Here is a 27,339-nt window from a genome sequence, read left to right as displayed (position 1 = left end):
CCCAAAATCTCTGTAAATGTTTATGAAAATTAATAAAATATAATTATACAAAAAAAAAACATATTCCTAATAGTGGAAGAGCTGGGTCATACACAGTTTTTCTGTTCAACTCTTTGGGGAAATAACCAAATTTTCTTCCAGAGCAGATGTACAATTTTACAATTCCACCAACAGTGTATGAGAGTTCCCACATCTCTACATCCTCTCCAACATTTATTGCTTGCTGCCCTACTAAATGTTGCCACTGCTGCTGGGGTGAGATGGTATCTCATTGTGGTTTAGATTTGCATCTCTCTTATTACCAGTGATTTGGGGCATTTCTTCATGTGTCTGTGGGCCATCTTAATGTCTTCCTCTGTGAAAAGTCTTTCCATGTCTTTGACCCAATTTGTAATTGTGTTATTAGTCTTCTTCTTCTGGAGGCCCAAGAGGATTCTGTAAACTTTTGTTATGAGACCCTTTTCTGAGATGGCAAATGTTTTTTCCCAGTTAGTAGGTTTTCTTTTCCCTTTTGGGGAAAGTTTTTGATGATCATAGATATTTAATCTTTAGAAAGTCTCATTCATCAATTTTATCCTTTCCAGATGATACATTTCTGGCTATATTTGTCAGTCTCTTTATACCATAGACTAAGCCTTCCAAGCTTGGTCCCAGTTTGTCTCTTATGAACTTTATGGTTTTGGGCTTTACTCCCAGGTCTCTGATCCACCTTGAGTTGATTTTTGTATATTGTGTGAGATACAGACCCTGCTTCAGCTTTCTGTAGGTGACAGTCCAGTTTTGGCAACATCATTTGTTGAAGAGGTTGTCATTTCCCCATAGGGTAGATTTTATTTCCTTGTTGAACAATAATTGTCATAGATATCCGGGTCTATTTCTGAATTCTTAAGTCTGTTTCATTGGTCTGTGTGCCTATCATTGTACCAGTACCGTGCAGTTTTGGTTACGGCTGCAGTGTTTTGAAGTCAGCAAGTGCTATGACTCCTGCTTCACTTTGTTTTTCAGAAGTGGTTTGCTTATTTTAGATCTCTTTTCTCTCCAAATAAATTTGACAGTTGCCCTTTTGATCTCTTCGATCAGTATTGGGATTACGTTGAACACATAGATTGCTTTTGGTACGATTGTCATTTTCACAATACTGAGTCTTCCTATCAATGAACAGAGAACATTTTTTTTATTTACTTAGGTCTTTTATTGTGTCTTATAGAAATGTTCTGTACAGGTCTTTTATGACTCTAGTTAGGTTAACTCCCAAGTATCTCAATTTGTATTTGTTTTAAGTGGTATTGTTTCTTGGTTTCCTTCTCTGAGTTCTCTTTGTTACTGCAGAGGAATCCCACTGATATATGGATATGGCTCTTGTATCCTGCTCCCCTACTAAACTGGTCCACTAGTTCTAACAGTTTTCTTTTTGTTGAATCCTTGGGGTTTTCTGTATACACTGTCATATCATCTTCATATAGTAATAGTTTAAAAATCTCTTTGCTGATCGAGATACCTTTTATTTCCTTCTTTTGTCATTTTGCCCTAGCAAGTACTTCTAATACAATATTGAATAGAAATGGTGACAATGAGCATCCTTGTTTGGCCCCTGCTCACAAAGAAAATGCTTTTAGTCTTTCTCCATTGAGGATGATATTTGCTCTTGGTTTTGCATATATGCTTTTCACTATGTTGAGAACATTCCCATATGTTCGAATTTATTTCAGTGTCTTAATCAGGAAGGGGTGTTTGATTTTTTCAAATGCCTTTTCTGCATCAGTTGCTAAAATCATATGGTTCTTGTTATTTGCTTTATTAATGTGGTGAGTTACATTAATTGTTTTTCTTATATTGAACCTATGTTGAACCATTCTTACATACCTATTAGGAATTCCACTTGGTCATGAGGAATTATTTTTTAATGTGCTTTTTTAGATTCTGTTAGCTAGGATTTTGTTGAGGAATTTTTGTGTCTATGTTCATGAGAGATATTGATCTGTAGTTTTCTTTTTTAGTAATTTCTTTGACTGGTTTTGATATTGTGGTTGTGTTTGCTTCATAAAATGTCTCTGAGAGTATTCCTTCTTTTTTTTAATTTTTTTTTTTTAAAGAAGTAGAATTAGTGATAAATCTTCTCTGAATGTTTGGTAGAATTCAGCCATGAAGCCCTCTAGTACAGGACATTTTTTGTGGGGGAGTTTTCTTTTGTGATGGATCTGTTCAAGTGTTCTTTTCTACCTCTGTCCATGTCAATCTAGGTAGGGCATAAGTTTCAAGGAATTTGTCCATTTCCTCTAGGTTTAATAAATATATCACAGTGTAGTTTTTCATAATATTCTGATATTATAGATTTAATCTCCTCTGGTACTGTTGTAATGTCACCTCTGCCACTAATTAATTGAGATATTAGTGTTTTCTCCTTTTTTCTTTTGTTAAGTTTGCCAATAGTTTGTCAATTCTACTGACCCTTTCAAAAAACCAGCTCCCAGTTTTGTTGATGCTTTCAATAGTTTTTCTGTTTTCTATATTTATTTCAGCTCTTGTTCTTATAATTTCCTTTTTTTCTAGAGGCTATGGGATTATACCAATTAAAACAAGTTTGGAACCAGGAGTGGCGCCCAATTCTAAAATAGCTTGCCTCCAGAAACCCTAGGAACCTGGAGAAATAAAAGTTGTGCCTCAGGTATTTTGTTCATAGGGTCACTGTCAATTGTCTACAACTCAATGACACTTAATAACAACAACAACATAGAGAGAGCTCTGTTGGTCTAGTGGATAGAAAGTTAGGCTACCAAACCAAAGGTGGGTAATTTTAATCTGCGGCCCTCAGGCCTGGATTTAATTGTTTTTGTCAAACATTCTTCTAAGTGTTCTAGCACTGGCCTGCCCATTTGCTGTACAGAGGTAACTCATGGTTGTTGTGATGTTAAGCACTGTGACACTGATGTGTCAAGTGTGATAATGGTTTTTCATGATAGACAGTGTTTGGTGGAGCTTCCCGATTAAAACAAGCTTGGAAGCAGGAGTGGCATCCACTTCTGAAATAGCTTGCCTCTGGCAATTCTATGAAGTTGGAGAAGCAATGAAAGTTATATAGGTGTTCAGGTCTTTCTATAGGGTGGCTGAGAGTTGTCTACAATTCGATGGCCCTTAACAACAACAACAAGAAGATAGGGTTAGATTGTTGTTCTTTTTCTATTTGATGACAGTGTTGATTTAGATCATTAATTTTGTTCTTTCTTTGTTTTTTATGTGTTTGCCTATTGCTATGAACTGCCCCCTAAGGATTGCCTTAGCTGCATCCCATAAGTTTGGTACATTGCCTTTTCATTATCATTTGTTTCAACGAACTTTTTAATTTCATTCTTTATTTCTTCTATAACCCAATCGTCTTCTAGTAGAGAGTTATTTAGCTTCCACATTGGTAGTTTTATAAGCTCTATCCTCTTGTGGTTAATTTCTAGTTATATGGCAGTGTAGTCTGAGAAGGTATTTTGAATAAGGTCAATATTTTTAAACTTTTTGAGGCTTGCTTTGTGTCTTAATATGTGATCAACTCTGGAATATGTTCCATGTTCACTTGAGAAGAAAATGAATTGGGTTTCATTTGGGTGCCACCCTCAGAATATATCCACATGGTTAAGTTGGATGAATGTATAACTTAGATATTCTGCATTTTAGTTAAATTTCTTTTTAGGTGACCTATGCTTTAATGAGAGTGGTTTGTTAAAGTTTCCTACCACTACTGTGATGTTGTCTATGTCTTTCTTCAATTCTGTTAATAGTTGTTTTATGTATTTAGCAAGATACCATTGGGTGCATAGATGTTGACCAAGGTTATGTTTTCTTTATGTACTGTGCTTTATATATTGCCCTTCCTTATCTTTTGTGGTGGTTTTCATTCTGAAGTATATCTTACAGGAATTAGTATTGCAACTCCGCATTTTTGTGGATGACATTTTCTTGGTATATTTTTTCCAGCCTTTGATTTTGAGTCTGTCTTTCTCTTCATTTCTTAGAGGTGTAGACAACATATTGATGAGCTGCTTTTTTTTTTTTAATCCATTCTGCTATTCTTTTTCTCTTGATTGGTGCATTTAGTTCATTCACATTGTGTGATTATTAACAGACTAGGTTTTATCATTGCCATGCTTCTGTGTTTCCTTTTGTTGTTGTTTCTTGTTACTATGGTCCATCCACTTTCTTTTGATGTTTCTGTGTAAAGGATTTCCCCTAAAAGGTTTTGTAGTTTTGGTCTTGCTTTCACAAATTCCCTGAGTTTCTTCTTTTCTGCAAAGGATGTGATTTCTTCTTCATATTTGATGGAAGCCTTGATGGGTACAGGATTCTTGGTTGGTAGTTGTTTTCTTTCAGCTTTCTGTATATACCATCCCATTGTCTTCTTGCTCACATGGTTTCTTCTGAAAAATCAGAACTTGATCTAATAGCTTTTCCTTTGTAGGTGATTCTTTGTTTTTCTCATGCTCCTTTTAGTATTTTATCCTTAACTTTTATTTTGGAGAATTTGACTATGATTTGTCTTCCTCTTTTTCCTTTTGAGTCTAGTTTATTTGATATTTGTTGGGATTCTTGAATGTGGATTTCTTTGTTCTTCATAATATCCTGGAAGTTTTCTTCTAGTGCCTTTTCCACAGTTTTTTCCGTGATTTTCTTGTCCCTCTCATATTTTGGAATTTCAGTCATAAGTATATTATTCCTTCTGATGCCATGCTAGATGATTCTAATGTTTGCTTCATTTTCTTTATGTCTCATCTCTGATTTTTCTGCTAGTATATTTCTGTTGAGGTTTTTGTCTTCCACTTCACTGACTGTCTGTTCTTTTTCTTCTCTTCTGATTTTTTTCTCCTTCCAGCATGTTTGACACTTCTGCCATTTCAGTATTAATATTCTGAATTGTATTTTCATGCATTTCTGTTCTTTACAGTACTGTGTTGACTATACCCTCTCTCTATTCTGATGATTTTTTAAATTCTTGTACCTCTTTATCTATAGTTTCAATTCATTCTTCCATCTGCTGCATTTTCTTCCTTAGTAGTTCAAGTTCCTCCTTGTCAGTATATTTTGCCTGGCTCCATGTCTCTGGAGTATTTGCTTTCTTGGTCATTTCCATTGTTTCTTCCATCATTTGCACTTTCCCCTGTAGTTGTTCAAATAACTCCTCATCAATATATTTCTTCTGATTGTCTACGTTTGGATTATTTCCTTTATTTGTGGCTTCCGTTTTTTCTTCCATCATGTGTGCTTTCAATTGTAGCCGTTCAGATGTCTCCATACATCTACCTTCTTGACTCTGGGCTAGTCATTGGGTCTGCAATATTATCTGCCTTTTTTTGGAGAAGGTTTAATTTGTTTTTTTCACAGTGTTTGAAGCTGCCTACTGCTTTCTTTCCATGTGTGAAGTTTTTGTTTTTTGTTTTTGTTTTTTTTATATAGGTTAGGCTGTTTCTGATGTATCTGTGTACGTGGTCAGTAGTTCTTATCTTTATATTATTGATTAGATGCTAAGCTAAATGTTCAGTCTGTGGATGAGCCACTCTCTCTTCTGAATGTCCTTGCTGGAAAGATTTGCCTTTCCTTAGGATAATGACTGGGTATGATAGAGAACTGATTCCTTTTAGCTGTGGTGCTGGAGAAGAATATTGAATATGCCATGGACTGCCAGGAGAACAAACACCTTAGAGAGAGTGAAACCAGGCTGCTCCTTGTAGGCAAGGATTTTGAGACTCCATCTGACATACTTTGGACATGTTGCAAGGAGTTACCAATCCTTGGAGAGGGACATCATGCTTGGAAGAGTGGAAGACAGTTCAAGAGAGGAAGGCCCTCAATGAGATAGACTGATTCTGTGACTTGGGTAATAAGGGTAGGTGTGTCAGAGACAGTGAGGTTGGCACAGGACAGAGCAGAGTCTAGGGCTTTTGTACGTAGAGTTACTGTGAGTTGCAAGTGACTCAACAGCACATAACAACAAAGTCTTTTACGTCCTCTCTGTTCCATACCTCAGTCCTGCAGGAATCTCTCACCTTGATATAGTCCCCTGTCCCAAACTCTGTTGTCCTTCTTCTTATACGATGTGGATGAGTGATGTCAGATTAAGTGCTCCACTGGAACAGATTCTGATGCACCTTCTTTCCTGAAGCTTAATGTTTTCCTTTGTCTCTAGAGTGATGCGAGATAAGAGCTGAAAATTCAAACGGCTTGTGTGCAGAGGGGTCTTAAGTCAGCCCTTCCTCTCTTAGAAAGCTGAGAAAGTCTTTCCTTTGCTTGTAGCTCTGTGTCCCAAACTTTCTTGTCCCTGAGATGATCCCACAGCCACAGAGACAAGAATACCCAAATGGAGGGACCTGTTCCCAGGAAGCCCCATTCCCATTGATCCTTCTGTTGTTACAATAATGGTCTTAATGCAGTATTTGCCCTTATGAAACTGACTTGGTTCACTTAGCATAATACTCTAGACTCTTCCATGTTATGTAGTATTTTACAAAATATTACTCCATTGTGCTGCATAGTATTTCATTGTATGAATGTACTACAGTTTTTCAATCCATTTGTTTGTTGATGGACCTTTGGGCTGTTTTATTTTCTTGCTGTTGTAACACTGCTGTGAACATAGGTGTGCAACTTTATTTCCATTCATTACCTTGGTTCTGTTTTCCTTGCTGTATCTATATACCTATATTCCTAACAATTAATAGGGAACTCTGGTGGCCTAGTGGTAAAAACCTGTGCAGCAATCTCAAAGGTAAACAGTTACAATCCACCAGCTGCTCCATAGGGGAAGAATGGGCAATCTCCTCTCATTGTGATTAATTGCCTCTGAAAAACCACTGGAGGGTCAGCTATGGGTTGATTCCAACTCAGTGGTACACAAAACCAACTATGAATAGCTGGGTCATATGGGATTTCAATGTTAAACTTTTGGGGAAAAATGTTCAAGTGCCTTCCAGAGTGTTGTACCATTTTACAATCCCACTAACAGTGCATGAGAGTTTTACTGTTTCCAAATAGAGGAAAGTTTCTTAAAGGCTAGTTGCTGTGTGGGATCTAACACTAGATCAGTGAACTTCTTTATATTTTGTTACATTAAAATTCATTGATTTTGCTTTGTACTTTGAATGAGTTTTTACCCTGCATGAATTTATTACACTGTGATTCTCCTAGTTATGCATGTTTGCAACTTTGACACATTTCATTTTATAATATAAAAAACATCTTATTTATTAGTTTCACTGTATATCTCATCAAAAATAAGTATTGGGACTTTTAAGTATTGAGAAGCTATAGAGTGTGTGTGTGTGTGTGTGTGTGTGTGTGTGTGTGTGTGTGCTTGTGTATGTGTGTGTGTGTGTTGATGGATAGGTGGCTTTCAAACTTCTTCCCTCAAACATTGATCACTAGGTAATATGTTCTGTGGGTTGTTTCTTTAAAGAGCCCCTTTCCTGTTTTTCCCTTAGTAATTTCTACTAGAGGCTACTCTGAAACTTTTTAGAGATCAGACCTTTGGTTTTGCAAAACTTTATGTTTTATCCTTGTTTTCTGTTTACTTTCATTATTCTCTTCTGTTTGCTTTGACATTCTTGATGCTCATTTTCAAATTTCTTAAACTGACCTCATTAATTTCCAACTTTTCTTCTTTTCTAATAGAAACATTCAAGAAAATAAATTTTCTTCTTTTTACTATTAATGTAATTACACAAAGTTGAAATGTGCAGTGTTTTTATTATTCATTTCTAAATAATTTGCATTGTTATTTCTTTGATCTATGTTTATTTAGAAGTATATATATGTATTTTAGTTTCTATATACAGTCTTTTCTACAAAACAAAACAAAAACACAACAAAATAAAACCCTTAGTTTTCTTTTATATTGATTTCTAATTTCACTTCTTTTGGTCCCAGCATATTGTCTGTGTTTCCAGTTTTTGATGGGTTTGTTTTTAAGGTGGACTTTGGTAAATTGACAGTTTTTATAAATGTTCTTTGTATTCATGATAATACTGTTAATTTTCTAATTTGTAGATTTTCTCATATTTTCTGTTTTCCATGTTGTTGTTTGCCTTCAAGTTGAGAATGACTCATAGCGATCCTATGAACATAAGGCCTGAGGCAGGGCCCTCTACAACTATCAACATTTATCAAAGTTCATAGAGTTCCTGGAGGCAAGTTGTTTAAGTTAGCCCTAAGATTTATACCTAATGTGTGTTATAAAACTTACCTATAAATTAAAAAATTAAAAGGATGAATTTTTTTTTAATGAATAGGAATAAAGGTTCTGATATTTTTCTCACTATTCTCTAGTAGCATGCCCATTTTACAGATTTCTGCCATGTCAATCAGTCACCAAAATGGAGATGAAGGGCTCACATTAAAAACAGGCACCCTCCAGGAAGTCTTGTTAATACTAAACAAGAGGCTTAAATCAAAGAACAATCAGGCATCCTGGAGGGTCCTTGTTTTTAAGGTGAGTCCCTAGTCTCCCATTTTGGTAACTGGGTAACACAACAGGAATCTGTAAGATGGGTGTGCTTGTTTTAGTTAAGAATTGGTTGGAATGTCTGGTTGTTCTTTTATGTAAGCCTCTTTGGAGGAGCATTCTAAGTCGTTCAGCACTCTTCTGTCAATTTGCTGTACTGAGATAATCTGGGTTTGCTGTGATGCTGATCCTTGTGCCATTGGGTTGTCAAATGTCATAACGGTTACCCGTGATGAACAGTGTTTGGTGGAGCTCTCAGTTTAAGACAGGTTTGGAAGCAGGAGTGGCATCCACTTCCTAAACAACATGGCTCTGGAAACTGTATGAACTTGGAGAAATGACATTAGTTACAGAAAGGCTTCAGGTCTTTTGTTCATAGGGTCACTATGAATCATTCTTGATTCGACAACAACAACAACTACAACATTCTCTCGTACAGATTATCTCAGAATTTCAAAAAAATCCCTACTTACAGACCACTTTGTTGATTGTCGGTCACTGACAACCACCAGAGAGGTTCATAAATTCTCAAATAAACTCATTGCCATTAAATTAGAACCAACTAGATTTTCAGAGACTGTAGATCACACAGGAAAAGACTGTTCATCTTTCTCTCTTGGAGCAGCTAGTCAATTCAAACAACCTGCCTTTGTCTTCTTAGGTTAAGTAAATGTTTAGATATAAGAGATTAAACCAGGCTAACTTTCCTGCAGCCATTTAGAAGAGTAAAAGATAAAAGCCCCTCACTTGGTAGAAAGACAATTAATTCCTCTAAGCAAGGATCTTTACTACAGCACTCCATTTTCAAGGAAAAAAAAAGGAAAGCACTATGATTTAATTGATTCCAACTTCCGTCAGTTTCCAAGGCTGTGAATCTCTAAGGATGGAGACTGCCCTTCTTTCTCCCACAGAGTGACTGCCAGCCTTTCTGTTAGCAGCACATGTAACACAGCACAGCCTAACACATAACACACACACTGCACCACTAAGTCTCCTTAGTGGTAACATGTGGGTCCAGGAGCTATTTCCCTTCAGGTAAGGGCTCACCTGCAACAAGAGAAGATCCACATCAGTGAGTGCACTGATAGAAGCTGCTGATTTAATTTTCGAAGGAGTAGATTAACAGAAAGTATAGTAAAATCCAAATGTGTGTAGATAGATGTTCTTTGGTAAAACCAAATACAGACAGGAGGCAGATTGACTGGAGAGAGAGAGAGAGAGGATACAGGTTCTTGTAATTAAAATCAGGTTCCTGTTAAGGTTCTTGTTAAGGGGATTTGTCATGGGGATGATAAGAGTCTAATAAAAATAACTCTGCATGAAATTGCTAGTTTCCAAGAGGAAGCTATAAATGGGAATTTGTGAGCCTGACTAGTCTTCCAAGTGTCCTGACCAAACCCTTGTAGGACCTGATTCCTAGAAAGATAACATTTATATAGGAAATTATAAAATCCTCAGGGACACAAAGGATATTTTAGAGATTTGATTTAGTATATATTGTGTCAGTGTATTGCTTGAGTTTGATTGATACCTATATTAATATCTTTTGGAATATTTTTTCTATAATCATTTTTTAACTGAACATTTAAAATATTTAAAACAAAGCAATAATCATAAAATAACATAATAACTTTCGGCCACAAAAAATTAAAGAGTTGAAGGCCCCTTTCCCCCTCTCCCTTGTCTACATCACTTTCTTTCCCTCTACTTCCTCTTTTCCTTTGCACTATCCCCAAGTTAGCAAAATCTTATATTCAGTATGCATAATAAAATCCATTTTCTATAGTAATTTACAGCTATAATACCTTTTAACAATATCTATAATATTTTGTTTGTATTTTTAAAAATGTTTTACAAAAGCAGTATCTTATTTGTAGTACCTTTATGCAGTGGTGTGGTTTTGTGGTTTTGTTTTGTTTTTTTTCATATAATAGTATGCCTTGTAATCTACCCAGATTGATACATGTAAATCTAGCTCATTTTCTTTTATGTACTTTATAGCATGCCATTGTATGAAAATACCACATTTTATTTAGGTCATCTTCTATTGTTGTTATGTGTGATTAAGATGACTACAACTCATTGCAACCCTATGAACAACAGATCTGAACCATGCCCTCTTTTGGACCATCCTCATGATCTCCAACATGCTCAAGACCACTATAGTTACAGACACTATACTAATCCCTCTCTGAACCTTTCCTAACATGATGCCTTTTCAGGACTGACCCCTCCTGACAGCATGCCCAAAGTAAGTGAGAGAAAGTTTCATCATCCTTGCCTCCAAGGACCACTCCTTGATTGCACTCCTTCCAAGACAGACTTGTTTTTTCTTTTGACTGTCCTTGAGCTATTCAGTATTCTTCCCCAACACCACAGTTCTAAAGAACTGATTTTTTCCCTACCATTCTTCTTCCTTGTCCAACTTTCGTATCATAGGGAGTAATTAAAAACTCCATGGCTTGAATCAGGCACACTGTAGCTTTTTGGTTTTTTTTTTTCATTTTATTTTATTAATTTTAATGAACATTTACAAAGATTTTGGATTTCCATTCACTCATTCATTGTTGTACTTTTCTCCCTGCCCACCCCTCCCCTCCAGTGCACTCCTCTCTTTTAAAAGTAAAAGAAAAATTCCTTCATTGGTATACAATCTCCTCGCCCCCACCCTTCCCCCAGTCCACTCCACTATGCAACCTTAATTCTGGACTCTTGTGGTAACCATAATACCCTATCATATGTTGCTTTTAAACCATTCTCTCCATCTGTTTCAGTGCAGTACACATAATTTATCCAGTTTTTCTCAGTCCGTAGCATTTAAACTGACATCTTTTCTCTTTAACACTAAAGAACAGTTCTTGACAGCATATTTTTCCAGTGCAACCATAACTTTTGATTTACTAACTGCTTTAATCAACACTCTTGGAACCAACGGCCAAGAAATCAAAAGACAAATTGCATTGGGCAGATCTGCTGTCAGGGACTTCTCCAAGTACTGAAGAGCAACAGTGTCAGTCTGGAGACTAAGGTGTGCCTGATTCAGGCCATGGTCTTTGCACTTACTTGCTATGCATCAGAGAGCTGGACAATGACTAACAATGATAGATAACAGTAAGATAGATAAGAAGGATCAGTGCCTTTGAGTTGTGGTGCTGGAGAAGAATCTTGAACATACCATGGACTGCTAAGAACAGACAAGTCCATCCTGGAGAGAGTGAAACCAGTCTGCTCCTTGGAAGCAAGGATTTTGAAGCTCCATCTCATCTACTTTGGACATGTTGCCAAGAGGGACCAGTCCTTCGAGAAAGATATCATGCTTGAAGGGTGGGAGTCAGCACAAGAGAGGAAGACCTTGGATTCGATGGATTGACTCAGTGACTGAGGTATTGGAGGTAGGTGTGTCAGAAAAATGAAAATGGCTCAAGATAGGACAGAGTCACAGTCGAATCAACAGCACATAACAACAGTAACAACAATTAGCATGATGCCAAATAAAAGGAAATTGTTAACAACTTTATCTTTGCTTCATCTATGTTGATGTTCCCTCTTGGTCCAGTGGTGAATGTTTTTGTTTTCTTGTTTATATATAATCCATATTGAAGGCTATCTAGTCTTTGATCTTCTACAGTGAGTACTGCAAATCTTCCTCACTTTTTTTACGAGCAAGACTGTCATCTGTTTTGCCTTCCCTCAGTCCTGATGCCATGTTCTTCATCATATAGATCAGGTCACAGTTTATTTGCTCAGCATACAGACTATATAGATACAAAGCAAAAATATAACCTGACACCTTTTCTCTTTAAACCATTCAGATATATGCTACAATCGCTAATGTCAAAGATGAATTAATTTGGAATTTCTACCAGCTTTTGTGGTCTGAAATTGATTGAACATGCGGTCAGGATTTATTAATAATAATTGGTGACTGGAATGCAAAAGTGGGAAAAAATATAAGAAAGAATGGTAATTGGCAAATACAGCCATGGTTACAGAAATGAGACTGAAGATCAAATGATAGAATTTTGTACAATTAATTTATTCATTGTACAATTTATTCATTAACTTATTTATTGCAAGTTGTTGTGTGTTTTTGTTATATGCCATCAAGTCACCTGCAACTCATAGCGACCCTGTGTACAACAGCTCTAAATCCTGCTTTGTCCTGTGCCCATCACACTGTCTCCGACACACCCACCGCCATTATCCCAGTCACTGACTCAGTCCATCTCATGGAGGGTCCTCCTCTTCTGCGCTGTCCTCCCTTCACCTTCCCAAGAACGACATCTCTCTTTTTTTTTTTTAATGATGTCTCTCTTCAAGGACTGGTCCCTCTTTGCAGTATGTCCAAAGTATGTCAGACGAAGCTTCAGAATATTTGCCTTCAAGGAGCAGCACAGTTTAACCCTCTCTAGGATGATCCTGTTTGTTCTCTTAGTAGTTCATGGTATATTCAATACTCTTCTCCAACACCACAGCTCAAAGGCATCAATTCTCCTTCTATCCTCCCTAGTCATTGTCCAACTCTCTGACCCATAGCAAGTACGTTCTTTAAAAAAAAAACAAAAAACAAACCACCACATAAACAGCAATGAGAGTACACATGGACCTTACCTAATGGACTACACAGGAATAAGAATGACTATATCAGTTGAAATAGTTAATGAAGATGTTCAATATCATGCTTGGGAGGGTTGAGGGACAACGCAGGAGGGGAAGACCCTCTATGAGATGGATTGATTCGGTGACTGGGGTAATAGGGATGGGTGTGTCAGAGGCGGTGCGGTTGGCGCAGGATAGAGCAGGGTTTAGGGCTGTTGTGCATAGGGTCGCTATGAGTCGGAAACGACTCGACGGCACATAACAACAACAACAACAAACAAAGAATTGGCTAACACAGAGCCATTTCGGGAAGTATCATGTGATCATGAATCAGTAGTAATGAAAGAAGAAATTCAACTTGCATTGAAGGAATAGGCCAAAAATAAGGCCTCAAGGAATTGATGGAATATCAGTTGATATGTTACAGCAAACACATGCAGCCCTGGACATACCAGACTGTAACAGCAAATTTGAAAGACAATTTCCTGGTCATCTGACTGAATGAGATCCATTATTTGTTCCTATTCCCTAGAGAGGTGATTCAACAAAATGTGGAAATTATTGAACAATATCATTAATATTGCATGCAAGTAAAATCCTGCTAAAGACTATTCATAAATTGCTAGAAAAGTGCATTGACACAGAATTGCCGGAAATTTATGCTGGATTTAGAAGAGGCTGTGCACAAAGGATACCACTGTTGATGTAAGAGGAATCTTGGCTGATAGCAGAGAATATCAGAAAAATGTCTGTTGTTGTTGTTAGGTACCATCAAGTCGAATATGACTCATAGGGGCCCTATGAACAAAAAGATTTGAACCCAGTCCTGTCCTGTGCCGTCCTCATACTTCCTGACACAAGAGCTCATTGCAGCAGCCACCATGTCAGTCCACCTGGTTGAGTATCTTCCTCTCCCTTGCTGACCCTCCACCCTTCCCAACATCATGTCCCTCTCCAGGGAATAGCACCTCCTAGCAATATGTCCAAAGTATGTTACGCAAAGCCGCATCAATCTTCCCTCCAAAGAGCACTCTGGCTGCACTCTCTTCAAGACGTATCTAATCGGGGTTTTTGGCCATGCATGGAATGTTCAATATTCTTCTCCAACACCACAACTCAAAAGCATCAGTTCTTCTTTTTCTATCATCCTTCTTCATTGTCCAGGTCTCGGATACACAGCTAGTAATCGGAAAGACCATGGCCTGAATCAGACTCACCTTAGTCCTCATACTGATATCACTACTCCTCAATAATTTGGAAAGGTCCCTAACTGCAGATTTTCCCATTGCAAACATTTTATTTCTTGACTGCTCATATCAAGGATGTTAATTGTGGATTCAAGCTAGATGAAGCTATTGATAGTTTCAATCTCCTCTCCATCCATCATGACATTGCCTATTGATCCAGTACTAAGAATCTTTGTTTTCTTGATCTTGAGACACAGTCCGTACTGAAGGCTGCATTCCTTGATCTTCTGCAACAAGTGCTTCAAATCCTTCTCACTTTTAACAAACAAGGTTGTGTCATCCATGTAACGCAGGTTGTTGATGAGTCTCCCTCCAATCCTGATACCACACTCCTCTTCATACAGTCCACCTTCTCAGATAATTTGCTCAACATATAGATTGAACAGGTATGGAGACAGAATACATCCCTGATGCACTCCCTTCTCAATTCCAAACCATGCAGTTCTCCCCTGCTCCATTCGCACAACAGCCTCCTGGTCCATGTATAGGTTCCTTGTGAGTACAATCAAGTGCTCTGGGATTCCCATTCTTCTCAATGTCAGCCACAACTTGTCATGATCCACACAGTCAAATGCCTTTGCATAGTCAATAAAGCACAAATAGATATTCTTCTGGTATTCCTTTCTTTCAGCCAGGATCCATCTGATATCAGCAATGATGTCCCTGATGCCACAGCCTCTTCTAAATCCCACTTCAACTTCTGGCAGTTCCTTATTTATGTACTGTTCCAGTCATTTTTTAATGATCTTCAGCAGTGTTTAGCTTGCATGTGATATCAATGATATTGTCTGATAATTTCCACATTGAGTTGGATCACCCTTCTTAGGAATAAGAACAAATACAGACCTCTTCCAATCCTTTGGCCAGATAGCCGTCCTCCAAATTTCCTGGCATAGACTGATCCAAGGATGCTTCTGTTAATTTAAACAAGTCAATTAGTGTCCCATTAATTCCTGGGGCCTTATTTTTTTGCCAATGCCTTCAATGCAGCTTCCATATCCTCTTCCATTACCATTGGCCCCTGTTCATATTTTACTTCCTGAAATTCTTCAGTGTCAATCAATTCTTTCTGGTACGGTAATACTGTGTCTTTCCTTCATCTTATTTTTTATGTTTTCTCAGCCATTCAATATATTGCCCATAGCATCTTTTTTTTAACATTGTGACACGAGGCCTAACTTTTGTTTTTCAGTTACTTCAGCTTGAAAAATGCAGAGCGAATGCTTCCCTTTTTAGTCTCCAATCCCAGTTCTCTGCACATTCCATTATAATACTTTGCTTTGTCCTCCCGAGCTGCCCTTTCAAACCGTCTGTTCAGCTCTTTTACTTCAACATGTTTTCCTTTAGATTTGGCTTCCCAACGAAATATGTCTATCTGTGTTTTATTGACTATGCAAAGGCATTTAACTGTGTAGATCATAACAAATTTTGGCTAAAATTGAGAAGAAAGTGTGCCCAGTATATTTAATTGTGCTCATGCTACACATGTATACAGACCAAGAAGCTATTGTTGTGATAGAACAAGGGAACGCTGCATTGTTTAAAATTTTAGAAAGGTATGTATCTATATCTTTTTACTCCATACCTATTCAGCTTGTATGCTGAGCAAATCATTCAAGAACATGGAATTAATGAAGAAAACATGGCTCATAAGAAAACTCATTAACAACAGCCTTAGGCATATGACACAGCTTTTCTTGCTGAAAGTGAGGAGGGCTTGAAGTGCCTACTGCAGAAGAACAAAGACTACAGCCTTTAATATAGATTACATCTCAGCATCAAGAAAACCGAAATCGCCACCACGGGCAACAACCTGATAGATGGAGAAAAGATAGAAATTCTCAATGTTTCATCTAACTTTGATCTACAATCAACACCGTGGGACCAGCAGTCAAGAAATCAAAAGAGGTGTTGCACGGAGAAAATCTGCTGACAAAGACTTCTTTAAAGTGGTAAAGAGCAATGTCAGTTTAAAGATTAAGGTGCACCTGATCCAAGCCGTAGTCTTTTCAGTTACTTGCTGTGCATCTGAAAGTTGGACAGTGAAAGTTCTAATAATGATGTCAGAAGAAGAATAGATGCCTTTGAGTTGTAGTGTTGGAGAATAATACTATCTCATGGACTGCCAAAAGACTCATCTGTCTTAGAGAAAGTACGACCCAACATATTCCTTAGAGGCAAGGAGGGTGAAACTTTGTCTCACATAATTCGGGCAGGATTTTAGGAGAGGCTAGTCCTTGGAGAAAGACATTATGTTTAAAAAGCTGGAGAATAGGTGAGCTCTGGTGGCCTAGTGGCAAGAAGCTGCACTGCACTCCCAGAGATGCGTGGTTCAAATCCACCAGATGCTCTGCTGAAGGAGGAATAATCACCTCCTGAACCAGTCAGATCTGATTTGACAGTACACACATAAAAAAAATAATAAAATTTAAAAAAAAATTTTTAAAACCCGGAAAATAAGAGAGGAAGATCTTCAAGAAGATGGGTTGGCACAGTTACTGTAACAGGGGGCTTAAGTATATCGGAGATAATGAGAATGATAAAGATTCAGATCCACTGGTCATAGGCTCACTGTGAGTCTCAGTTGACTCAAGGGCACATAACGACATAGTTTGGATTTATGCCACCTTAATTTCAATAGTATACATAAACTGCTCCAGGGAAGCTACTTTCTTGATTCCTTCCCTGCTTTGTTCTTTTTGTCAGCAAAATAGAATTTTTACTCATTGTAAGCTCATCTGTACAGTTTTATAATTTTTTCTTCTGTAGTTACCATTTAACACAGATTAAAAAAAGAAATTTGCAAAAATATATACTACCTTCTGTATTTACCTAGCTAGCTTCAGTGATTCATTTTATTCCTTATGATTCAAATTACTGTTAGTGCCCTTTTATTTGTCTGAACAATTCCTATTAGTGTTTCTTATAAGGAAACATTTTAGCATAACTTGATATAATGAAAGATTAGCAACAGTTTTCTTTTAGCTTTCTGTTAACCTGGCAGTATCTCACTATCTCCTCCCTTTTTTTAAGGATAGTTTGTTGTGTTGTTTTTAATATAGAATTCTTGCTTAACATTCTTTTTCTGTCATCACTTTGAAATAACTTTTCCATTGCCCTCAGCCTCCATGACTTTAGAGGGCAAGTCGCTTGTTCATTTCATTGAGAACTCTATGTACATGAGCCTCTTGCTGCTTGCAGAATTCTCTTCATGTCTTTGTCTTTCAACAGTTATGCTATGATGTGCCTTTTGTGGATTTCTTTGGATTTATCATACTTGGAGTTCATTGCACTTCTTCAACATGTAGAACAATGTTTTTTCATCATACTTGGGAAGATTTGGGCCATTATTCTTGAAATTTCTTTCTGTTCCTTTTCCTTCTCTTCTTTCTGTCTGTCTTCTTTCTAACTACACTTGATAGTTTGTAAGGTGTCTGAGGCTCTGTTCAATGTTCTTCATTCAGTATTTTCTTTCTGTTCCCCAGACTGCACAGTCTCAATTGAACAGACTTCATATTTGCTTCTTTTTATGCCAACTCAAATCTGTTACTGAGCCCCTTAAGTGATTTTTTTAAATTTCAAAATAAGTATGGTTTTTTTCCCTCTGTAAGAGTTCCTTTAGTTTGTTTTTCATTTATCTTGTTTCTATTTTATATTCTGTATTTAGTAAGATATTGTCATATTTTAACTCTTTAGACATAATTTCTTTAGTTCTCTTAAATGTTACTTATAATAGCTGATTTAACCTTTATATAATCTGTTAGGTTCCTGTGACTGATGTTACAAATTAGTGCCAATTTGATGGCTGCAAACAGCACATCTTTATACTCTTACAGTTGTGATGGCCAGAAGTCCAAAATCCATTGCACTGGACCAAAATAAAAATACTGGCAGGCTTGTACTCCTAGATTCTCAAAGAACATTGTTTCTTGCCTCTTCCAGCTTCTGGCACTGCTTGGCTTATGGCCACATCACTCCAATCTCTGCCTCCTTGGTTTCATTACTTCTTCCTTTTGGTCATAACACCAGCATACTTTGTGCTGCAATATCACTGCTAAGTTATTTGCAAAGGACCAGCAGACCACTGTATTCTCCTTTTCCTTTGTTTCCCAGCAGCTTAAACAGGGCCATTTTGTTTATGGGTTTACAACATAAGTTAAACAGTCAACTACTTAAATTCTATTTTTTAACTTAAGATAGAACTCTAAACTTTTCCAGAAAACTATCATGAATATGGATATGAATATGAATATGAATATGAATATGAATATGAATAAATTAAAGGACCAAGTCCTGAAGTATACTACCCTTTATATATATGTACATAATTACTAAAGAGGAATTATGGCCTTTTACCTACTTTTCTCAGTATGAGTAAAATTTTAATTTATTTCATACCCCCTCTTTTTGAAAACACCGGGAAGATCTCTGCAGAATACAAAATCTATTTCATTCCATATGTCCAAATAAAAAGCTCATCCAAGGAAAATACTTGACTTCATGGAGAGACATGGTGGTAGCTTTTTGCATATCACCAAAGCTAAGCTTTAAGGCGAGAATGGAGGGGAAGCAGTCCTTTTCCCCACATGTCCCCGGTTATGTTCCATGTTTTCATTCTTCTCCCCCAGTTCAGTAAAGAAGGTGGAAAAAAAAAAAAACAAAACATAAAACGGCTCCTGCTTCTTCATGCCAAAAAAGTCTCTTGTTTTATTAGTTCTAATGAGAATGTGTTTTGCTTGATGATTGGAAGCAACTCTAATCCACTTGCTTACATCCAGAGTTACTGGTTTTGTCTGATAGCTGTTTGTTTACAGCAGCAGTTAGCAATTTGCATGGACAGAGCTGTCAAAGCCATTGCCCTCAATGAAACACAAATGCCTCTTGGAAGAAAGATGACAGATTTTGCCCAGCGACTTGCAAAACTTTGAAAGCATTCCCTTGTCAAACACGTGAAAAACAACTCTTCCCTCTCTGTGACTTGAGGGAAAGAATGAGAAACTCCTCTGCCAGATGGCGATTGCTTGCTAGTGAAATAGGCCTGGGCTCACTCAGCCCCGTGTCTTTGTGTTCCATTTGCAGAACCCACAAAAACACATTTGGGGCCACTTTACAGAGTTGGCAACGATCTCTGCTTTTTAAGGAAATTATGTGGACACACAAAGCTGCAATTGATGAAGGGTTAGAAATCTCCAGAGTCCAGGGATGGGATATAAGGCCTTACATTTCTAGGTCATCAGTTAGAATTTGGCCTGGGCCCAAGAGGCATCCCAATTGTTGCCAGATTTGATTACTTGATTACATTTGTTGAAGACAGAAACAAATTGGGAAAAGTTTTTATATTTTCTTACTGACCAGACCTCTTTTTTTTTTTAATAAAAGGTTTTGTTAGATTTAGTAAGAACCTTAAAGCTATAAAAACATCTTTTGAGCTAGTGAGATAATGAAGTAATTTCTAAATTTCAATTAAATTTCACTTTTTAGCTACACAGCAGCTGTGGTGGCATAGTGTGTTACAGGTTGGGCTGCTAAGCAGAAGGTTGGTGGTTCAAATGTACTAAGTACTATGAGAAAAAGATAGTTTCATCTCATGAAGATTTCCAGCCTTGGAAAGCCAATAGAGGGTCACTGTGAGTAGGAATCAACTTGTTGGCAGTGGGTTATTAAAATATAAACTGTTTACTCTTTCCTTTTGAGTACAGCACTTTATCATGCATTAATGTGTGATATCAGTTTTCACTTACTTAAAAAAGAGTTGGAATAGAGAAAGGAAGTTGGCATAAGTGAAGAGTGAGAGTGTGTGTGTGTGTGTGTGTGTGTGTAATCTTAATAACCTAATTTTTTTAAAAGATGGGATAGTTGCCACAGAACATAACAAAACTCTCTCGCTAAAGACAGTGAACTAGAGACTGGCTGATTACTTTCTAGGGAGGTTGTGGAAACAATTTAAACTTAAGACTAGTAATTGGTTTAGTGAATTGACGATTTCCTCAATAACCTGTGAAATGTTATATATGCATCATTAATCTGAAAGAAATTCTTTCCTGCTGTCTTTTTTTTAATTACCTTAATTTAGGAGCCATTTTATAGCCATTTCTGGTAATATCTGTTGTCTGTCTAGTTTTGTCTCATATGCATGAAACAATGACTTGTTTCAGTTTGTTTCCATCTTACTTCTATAGGTATCTGAACATACACAGTTAAGTTGGATTCTTGCCTGCATGGTCAGACTGCCCCGATTGCAACACTTACACCAGTGGAAGGTGAGTGCCGGGGGCTGATCGATAAACAGAAAGGAACACAAGTTCCTCATCACAGCCATGTTCTTTTTCGTGTTTCTTTTTGTGTGAGGCCCTGGGGATCTTGAGCTTAGTGTCTTTGCTATTGACTAATGGCCTAGACAAGTGTGTTTTAATCGCTTTGCTTGGGGCTTGAGACAGTGTAAAAGGGTTCTCCTTGGTCCTTTCCAACTTAAAAAAATCTACTTGTTTTGATCTACGTGGGGTTGAATCAGATTACTACTGGATAGATAGACTTGTTAAAGTAATTTAATCTACCACAAGAAAGTAAACAAACAGTCCCAGTTTCTGTTTCTGAACATGGAAGAAATCAGCCCTCCTTAGAAATCTGGTGGTCCCCCACTCCAGGGAGGTCACTGTATTGAGTCCAAGCTTAGTACAGATACTCAGTTGACAGAGCTTACTACAGCCGAGAACTCCTAGACTCAAGCAGTCCTCCAACCGCAGCTTCTTAAGTAGCTGGGATTATACACATGCACCCCCATGCCTGGCAATCCCCAATTTCTGGATTACTGCACCCTGAGGTTGCCTCTATCTCCACTAGAATTAACTGGCAGTGAAGCAAGAATCTTCTTATTGTGGGAAGGGACAGCATGTTTCATTTAACATTTAAACAAGTCGAGTCTAGGCAACAGTTCAAACCCACAGTAAAATTAAGATTGTGCCTTTTGTAGGAAAGTCAACTGAGAACGATAAATTGGATAATGCATAATGCTTTATTTCTTCCATTTATTTTTGCAATTGGATAATCTAGGGGTAGGTAGTCCTTAACTATGTCAGTACTGATTTTAGTTTCAAGCTTATTTCAAACGTATTTTCAGTCCCACTGGTTTCCTCAAAAGCTTCTGAAGTTGCTCTTTGAGCTTGGAACTGAGCTCATCCCTCTGCCACATCTTGCAGCCAAACAACAGACAGATAGATCTGTAGGGTAAACACACCGGGGAGGTACTCAGCCATTAGAACACTCAACCACATGGACCACAAGGGCAGCCTTTGCCCAGGGATAAACCTCAGAAGATGAGAAGGGAGAGGATGGAGGGTTAAGTGGAAAAAGAACCACAGAGGGATAATAGCAAGAGTGGTGATACAATGTGGGGATTGTGATCATCAGTGTCATAAAACAAAATACATGTTAATGGTTGAGTGGGATACCAACATGCTCTGGAAACTTTCACCCAAAATCACAGTAAAACGGTGGAGCAGAGGGAAGCTTCACAAGCCCTTGCATATGCTGTAGAGATAAACTTAATGTCAAAGTGGCAATGGAGAAGTGAGAGGTTTTGGTAATGCCGCAGACTCACTGTTGTTGTTGTGTGCTGTCAAGTAGGAACTGACTCATCGCTGACCCTCCATTAAGTTTTCAGAAGCAGTGAATCACATGGAAGGAAATTGTCCATCGTTCTCCCAGAAAAAAATTGGTGGATTCCAATTGCCTGCCTTTGGATTGGTAGCGCAACTCCATTCCTTACCACCAAGACACCAGAGCTGTCTTGCAGTGTCATTAATTGCCAGGAATTAAGAAAAAAAATTTTATATTGCTCTCTGCTGTATTTTAATTTTAGGGAAGACTTTCTTTTTTATCGTAATACTTTAACATTAAGTTCAATGCTGAAATCTTTTCCTATAGGAAGTGAGTATAGGCATACCTTTTTTTCTTGTTTTAAACAAGCTGAAGATTTGTGGTAGCCCTTTATCATACAAGTGTTGCCAGTGACCTTTTTCCGGCAGCATGTACTCACTTCGTGTCTCAGTAGTTCACTTTGGTAATTCTTGAAAAAAATTCAAACTTTTTGGTAGGTAATGCTGTTGTGCATTCAGTTGACTACAGTATAGTGTAAATATGACTTTTATATTCACTTCATGTGACTTGTTTTATTGTCATATTCACTTTATAGGAGTGATCAGGGTCAAACCTCAATATTCTAAGTGTACCTGTACTAATTGAATGAGAATACTTGCCACGTCATGAGATAAAGACAAGGCAATTTCCTTAAAAAAAAAAAAATTTAAATGAATCACCTCAGAAACCTGACAAGAGTGTTACTGTGAGTTGAAATCAACTGAACTCCATACCAGTTCTATGGAGTTTCTTTACAGTGTTCTTGATTTTTGGAATCCCATTTTAAGTGGTGTTTCAGGACTTCCTGATGACACCTTACTAATGAATGTGCTGATATTCTGGAGAAAACTTTCCACTGATCTATGACAATGTTTATGGGGAAAGCATGGGCTCAAATTTGAGTCCATTGTTTGAGTAAGTTATGCCTTGTAGGGTGATTCCTTCATTAATAAATATTAATGATGCTTTCATGGAGTCTAACATCATAGGAGATGCCAGATTCCAAACAGTAAGTTAGAGGCAGTTCCAATGAGGCTTGTGATCCATTTAGAAAAGACAAATGAGTTGTAAAAAAAATATGAGAGGGCAGTAATGTCAGAATTGAAGTGATGAGGTAGACTTCACAAGAGCATGTACTTTGTGAGGAACAAAAACAAGGTGGACATATAGCACTCCCTGACCTCAAAACCTACTATACAATGGTGGTAACCAAAACAGCATGGTACTGGTACAATAACAGGCACATTGACCAATGGAACAGAATTGAGAACCCAGATATAGATCCAACTATCTATGGTCAACTGATATTCGACAAGGAAATCAAAGCTCTCAATTGGGAAAATGACAACCTCTTCAACAAATGGTGCTGGCAAAACTGGACTTCCACCTGCAGAAAGCTGAAACAGGATCCACATCTTTTTTTTTTTTGATCCACATCTTACACCATACACAAAAATCAACTCAATGTGGATCAGAGACCTGAGAATAAAGCCCCAAACCATAATGTTCTTAAGAAATAAACTGGATCAAGCTTAGAAGTGCTTATCCAAGGTATAAAGAGCCTGCCAAATCCAATCAGAAATGCACAATCTAAAGAGGATAAAATTGATGCATGGGACCTTCTGAAGAGTAAATCTCTATGCACATCAATAACTTTTTCCAACAGGGTGAAAAGAAAACCTAAAGACTGGGAACAAACATTTGGTAATTCCGTCTCAGACAAGAATCTTATAACAAAAGTTTACAGAATACTCCTGGGCCTCCACAAGAAAAAGACTGATAACCCAGTTATGAAATGGACAAAAGACATGGGAAGAATTTTCAAAGAGGAAGATATTTGAATGGCAGACACATGAAGAAATGCTCCAAATCACTGGCAGTAAGAGAGATGCAAATCAGAACCACAATGGGTTGCCATCTCACTGCAGTAAGAGTGGCAAAGTTTAACAGGGCAGCAAGGGCAAGAAAGGAACTCTTATGCACTGTTGGTGAGATTGTAAAATGGTGCAACCATTCTGGAAGGCACTTTGGCACTTCCTCAAAAAGCGGAACACAGAAATTCCCTATGACCCAGCTATTCCACTACTTGGAACATACCCTGAGAATATTAGAACTGAGGCATAAACTGAGATTTGTACACCAGTGTTCATAGAAGCATTATTCACCATTACAAGAACATGGAAACAGCCAACATGTCCAACCACAAATGGATGGATTGAGAGATTATAATACATTCACACAATGGAATATTATGCAGCATACAGGAGCAATAACTTTGTAAATTATTACCTAATTTGGGAGGGACAAGAGAGCATTATACTGAGTGAACTAACTCAGTCACATATGGATAAATGTTGTATAAAACCTTTATTGTAGAGTCCAGGAGCGGTGGGAGAGGCTGGAAGCAGAGGGATGTGGATGTGCAGCAGGAAGTGAGGATTAATCATTGGGTTGTACAGTTTGATGGGGAGGGGTGAGGGAAGTTGAAAGAATTTGTTCAAATTTATATTTGAATTTTGTAAATAAACTAGTAGGGGGAGGAAGAGCATGTAGCTTGGAATTTTTTATACATTTTTAATTTTTTTTTTCATTCACATTGTATTTCATATGATCATTCTAATACATCATGTTGTTGTTATGTGCCATCGAGTTGCTTGCGACTCATAGCGACCCTATGTACAACAGCCCTAAACTCTGCTCTATCCTGTGCCGATTGCACTGTCTCTGACATTCCCATCCCGATTATCCCAGGCACTGAATCAATCCATCTCATAGAGGGCCTTCCCCTCTTGGGGGGCTGTCCCTCCACCCTCCCAAGCATGATGTCCTTCTCCAAGGACCAGTCTCTCCTCACAACATGTCCAGAGTATGTTAGACAGAGCCTCAGAATCCTTGCCTCCAAGCAGCCACCTGGTTTAACACTTTCCCAGATGAATCTGTTTGTTTTCCTAGCAGTCCCTGGTACTCTCAGTACTCTTCTCTAACACCACAGCTCAAAGGCATCAATTCTCCTTCTATCCTCTTTGGTCATTGTCCAACTCTCTGATGCATAACAAGTGATTGCAAAGACCATGGCCTGTATCAGGCACACCTTAGTCTCCAGAGAGACACCATTGCTCTTTAGTACTTTGGAGAGGTCCCTAATAGCAGACTTTCCCATGGCAATGTGCCTTTTAATTTCCTGGTTGCTGGTGCCAAGAGTGTTGACTGTGGAGCGAAGCAAACTAAAGCTGTGTACAATCTCAATCTCTTCACCATCCATCCTGATGCTGCCAATTGGTCCAGTGGTGAGAATCTTTGTCTTCTTGACATTGAGCCTCAATCCATAGTGGAGGCTGCAGTCCTTGACCCTCTGCAGCAAGCGCTTCAGGTCCTCCTCAGTTTCAGCAAGCAGGGTTGTGTCATCTCCATAACGCAGATTGTTGATAAATCGTCATCATACCTTATAAAATTGATCATCATTGGTCTTGTCTATTATGTCTTTTAAGTCTTTCCTAATTACTTCAACCTCTCCCTCCACTCACCAAAATCAGCAACCCCATGATTTTCCCCACTCTCCAACCTCAGCTCTCCCATCCTTTCTCTTTCCTTCTTTGGAGTTATCCCTGTTTTTATAATAATGGTCTTACGCATTATTTGTCCTTATGAACCTGAGTTCACTCAGCGTAATACTCTCTAGCCTCTCCGATGTTATGTAGTATTTTTCAAAATCATTGCTCCTGAGTGCTGCATAGTATTCTGTCATGTGAATGTACTAAAGGGGTTTTTTTACAATTGTTCACGAGTATTTGAGCTGTTTCCATTTTCTTGCTATTGTGAATAATGTTGCTATGAACATAGGTGTACATATCTCCATTCATGTCTAAGTCTTGTTTTCCTCAGGTATCTTCCTAGCAGTGGAATAGCTGGGTCCTGTGGAATCTTTTTTGTTCAGCTTTTTGAGGAAACACCACCCTGCCTTCCAGAGGTGTTGTACCATTTTAGAATCTCACCAGCAGTGCATGAAAGTGCCAGATTCTCCACATCCTCTCCATTTATTGCCTACTTTCCTGTTAAACTTTGCTGTTGCTACTGGGTCAAGAGGGTATCTCACTGTGGTTTTGATTTGCATCTCTCTTATTGCTGGTGATTTTTAGCATTTCTTCGTGTGTCTGTTGGCATCTGAGTATTTTCCTCTCTGAAAAGTCTTTCTATGTATTTTGCCAATTTTGTTATTGGGTTATCAGTCCTATTTCTTGTGGAGGACCTGTTGTATTCTATAAACTTTTCTCATGAGACGCTTTTCTGAGATGTCATTGCCAAATTTTTTTCCCCAGTCAGTAGGGTTTTTTCTCACCCTTTTGGGGAAAATTTATGATGCCGTGGGGATTTGTTCTTTAGAAAGCCCTTCATTGGTGTTATCCTTTCCTGGTTGTGCATTTCTGGCTGTATTTGCCAGCCTACTTATGCTATAGACTAGGACTTCTAAGTTTGTCCTATTTTTGTCTCTTAGGATTTTTATGGTTTGGGGCTTTATCCCTAGGTAAAGCCTTGAGTTTTTGTTTATTTTTAATGTGGTACAAATTGTGGATCATGCTTCTGAGAGGAACAATAAGAGACCTAACTAAGTGAGAAAATGTTTCTTGTTCATGGATAGGAAGACTCAATATAGTGAAAATGACAATCCTACCAAAAGCAAGCCACATGTTCAATGCAATCCTAATACAGATACCAAATTCGTTCTTTAAGGAGAGCGAAAGGGAAATTGTCAAATTTATTTAGAAAAGAAAAAGACCCAAATAAGCCAAGCACTTCTGAAAACCAAAAATGAAGTGGGACACATAGCATTCCCTGACCTTAAAACCTGCTACACAGCTGTAGTACCCAAAACAGCATGGTACTGGTACAATAACAGACAATAGACCAATGTGACAGAATAGAGAACCCAGAAATTAACTCATTTACCTATGGTCAACTGGTATCCAACAAGAAAGCAAAACTTATCAAATGGGGAAACAACCCCTTCTTCAACAAATGGTGCTGGCAAAACTGGACTGCTACGTAGCTTGATTTTACCCAGAGCATGATTAATGAGATAATATCATGAGTTTAATATCTGAGGCATATGATAAACATGTGAAAAAACACACTGCCCTCTCTTTTATTCCAGCTCAGGGCTAACTCCATTGGGTCTCCAAGGCTATGCTTTTTTTTTCTTTACTAATTTTTTAACAATCTGCGTTATGCAGATGACACAACCCTGCTTGTTAAAACCGAGGAGGACCTGAAATGCTTACTGCAGAGGGTCAAGGACTGCAGCCTTCAGTATGGATTGAAGCTCAATGTCAAGAAGACAAAGATTCTCACCACTGGACCAATTGGCAGCATCAGGATGGATGGTGA

At 37.9% G+C, this 27,339-nt stretch overlaps 1 protein-coding gene across 2 annotated transcripts in view; it reads left to right on the top strand.

The window, feature by feature from the left end:
* WARS2 (tryptophanyl tRNA synthetase 2, mitochondrial) overlaps positions 1-27,339 on the top strand; it is a 156,488-nt gene that overhangs the window by 95,226 nt on the left and 33,923 nt on the right. For both annotated transcript variants that reach the window (XM_006900315.1, XM_006900314.1), the window contains exon 3: positions 20,502-20,582. In XM_006900315.1, coding sequence (XP_006900377.1) covers positions 20,502-20,582 — 81 coding nt within the window. The remainder of the gene's footprint in view (positions 1-20,501; positions 20,583-27,339) is intronic.

This window comes from Elephantulus edwardii, unplaced genomic scaffold (genome assembly GCF_000299155.1).
Source record: "Elephantulus edwardii isolate Elephantulus edwardi_28Jun2011 unplaced genomic scaffold, EleEdw1.0 scaffold00280, whole genome shotgun sequence".
NCBI classification, from domain to species: Eukaryota; Metazoa; Chordata; class Mammalia; order Macroscelidea; family Macroscelididae; genus Elephantulus; species Elephantulus edwardii.
Note: the sequence above shows the minus strand (reverse complement) of the source record. Positions and strands in the feature narration are given on the sequence as shown.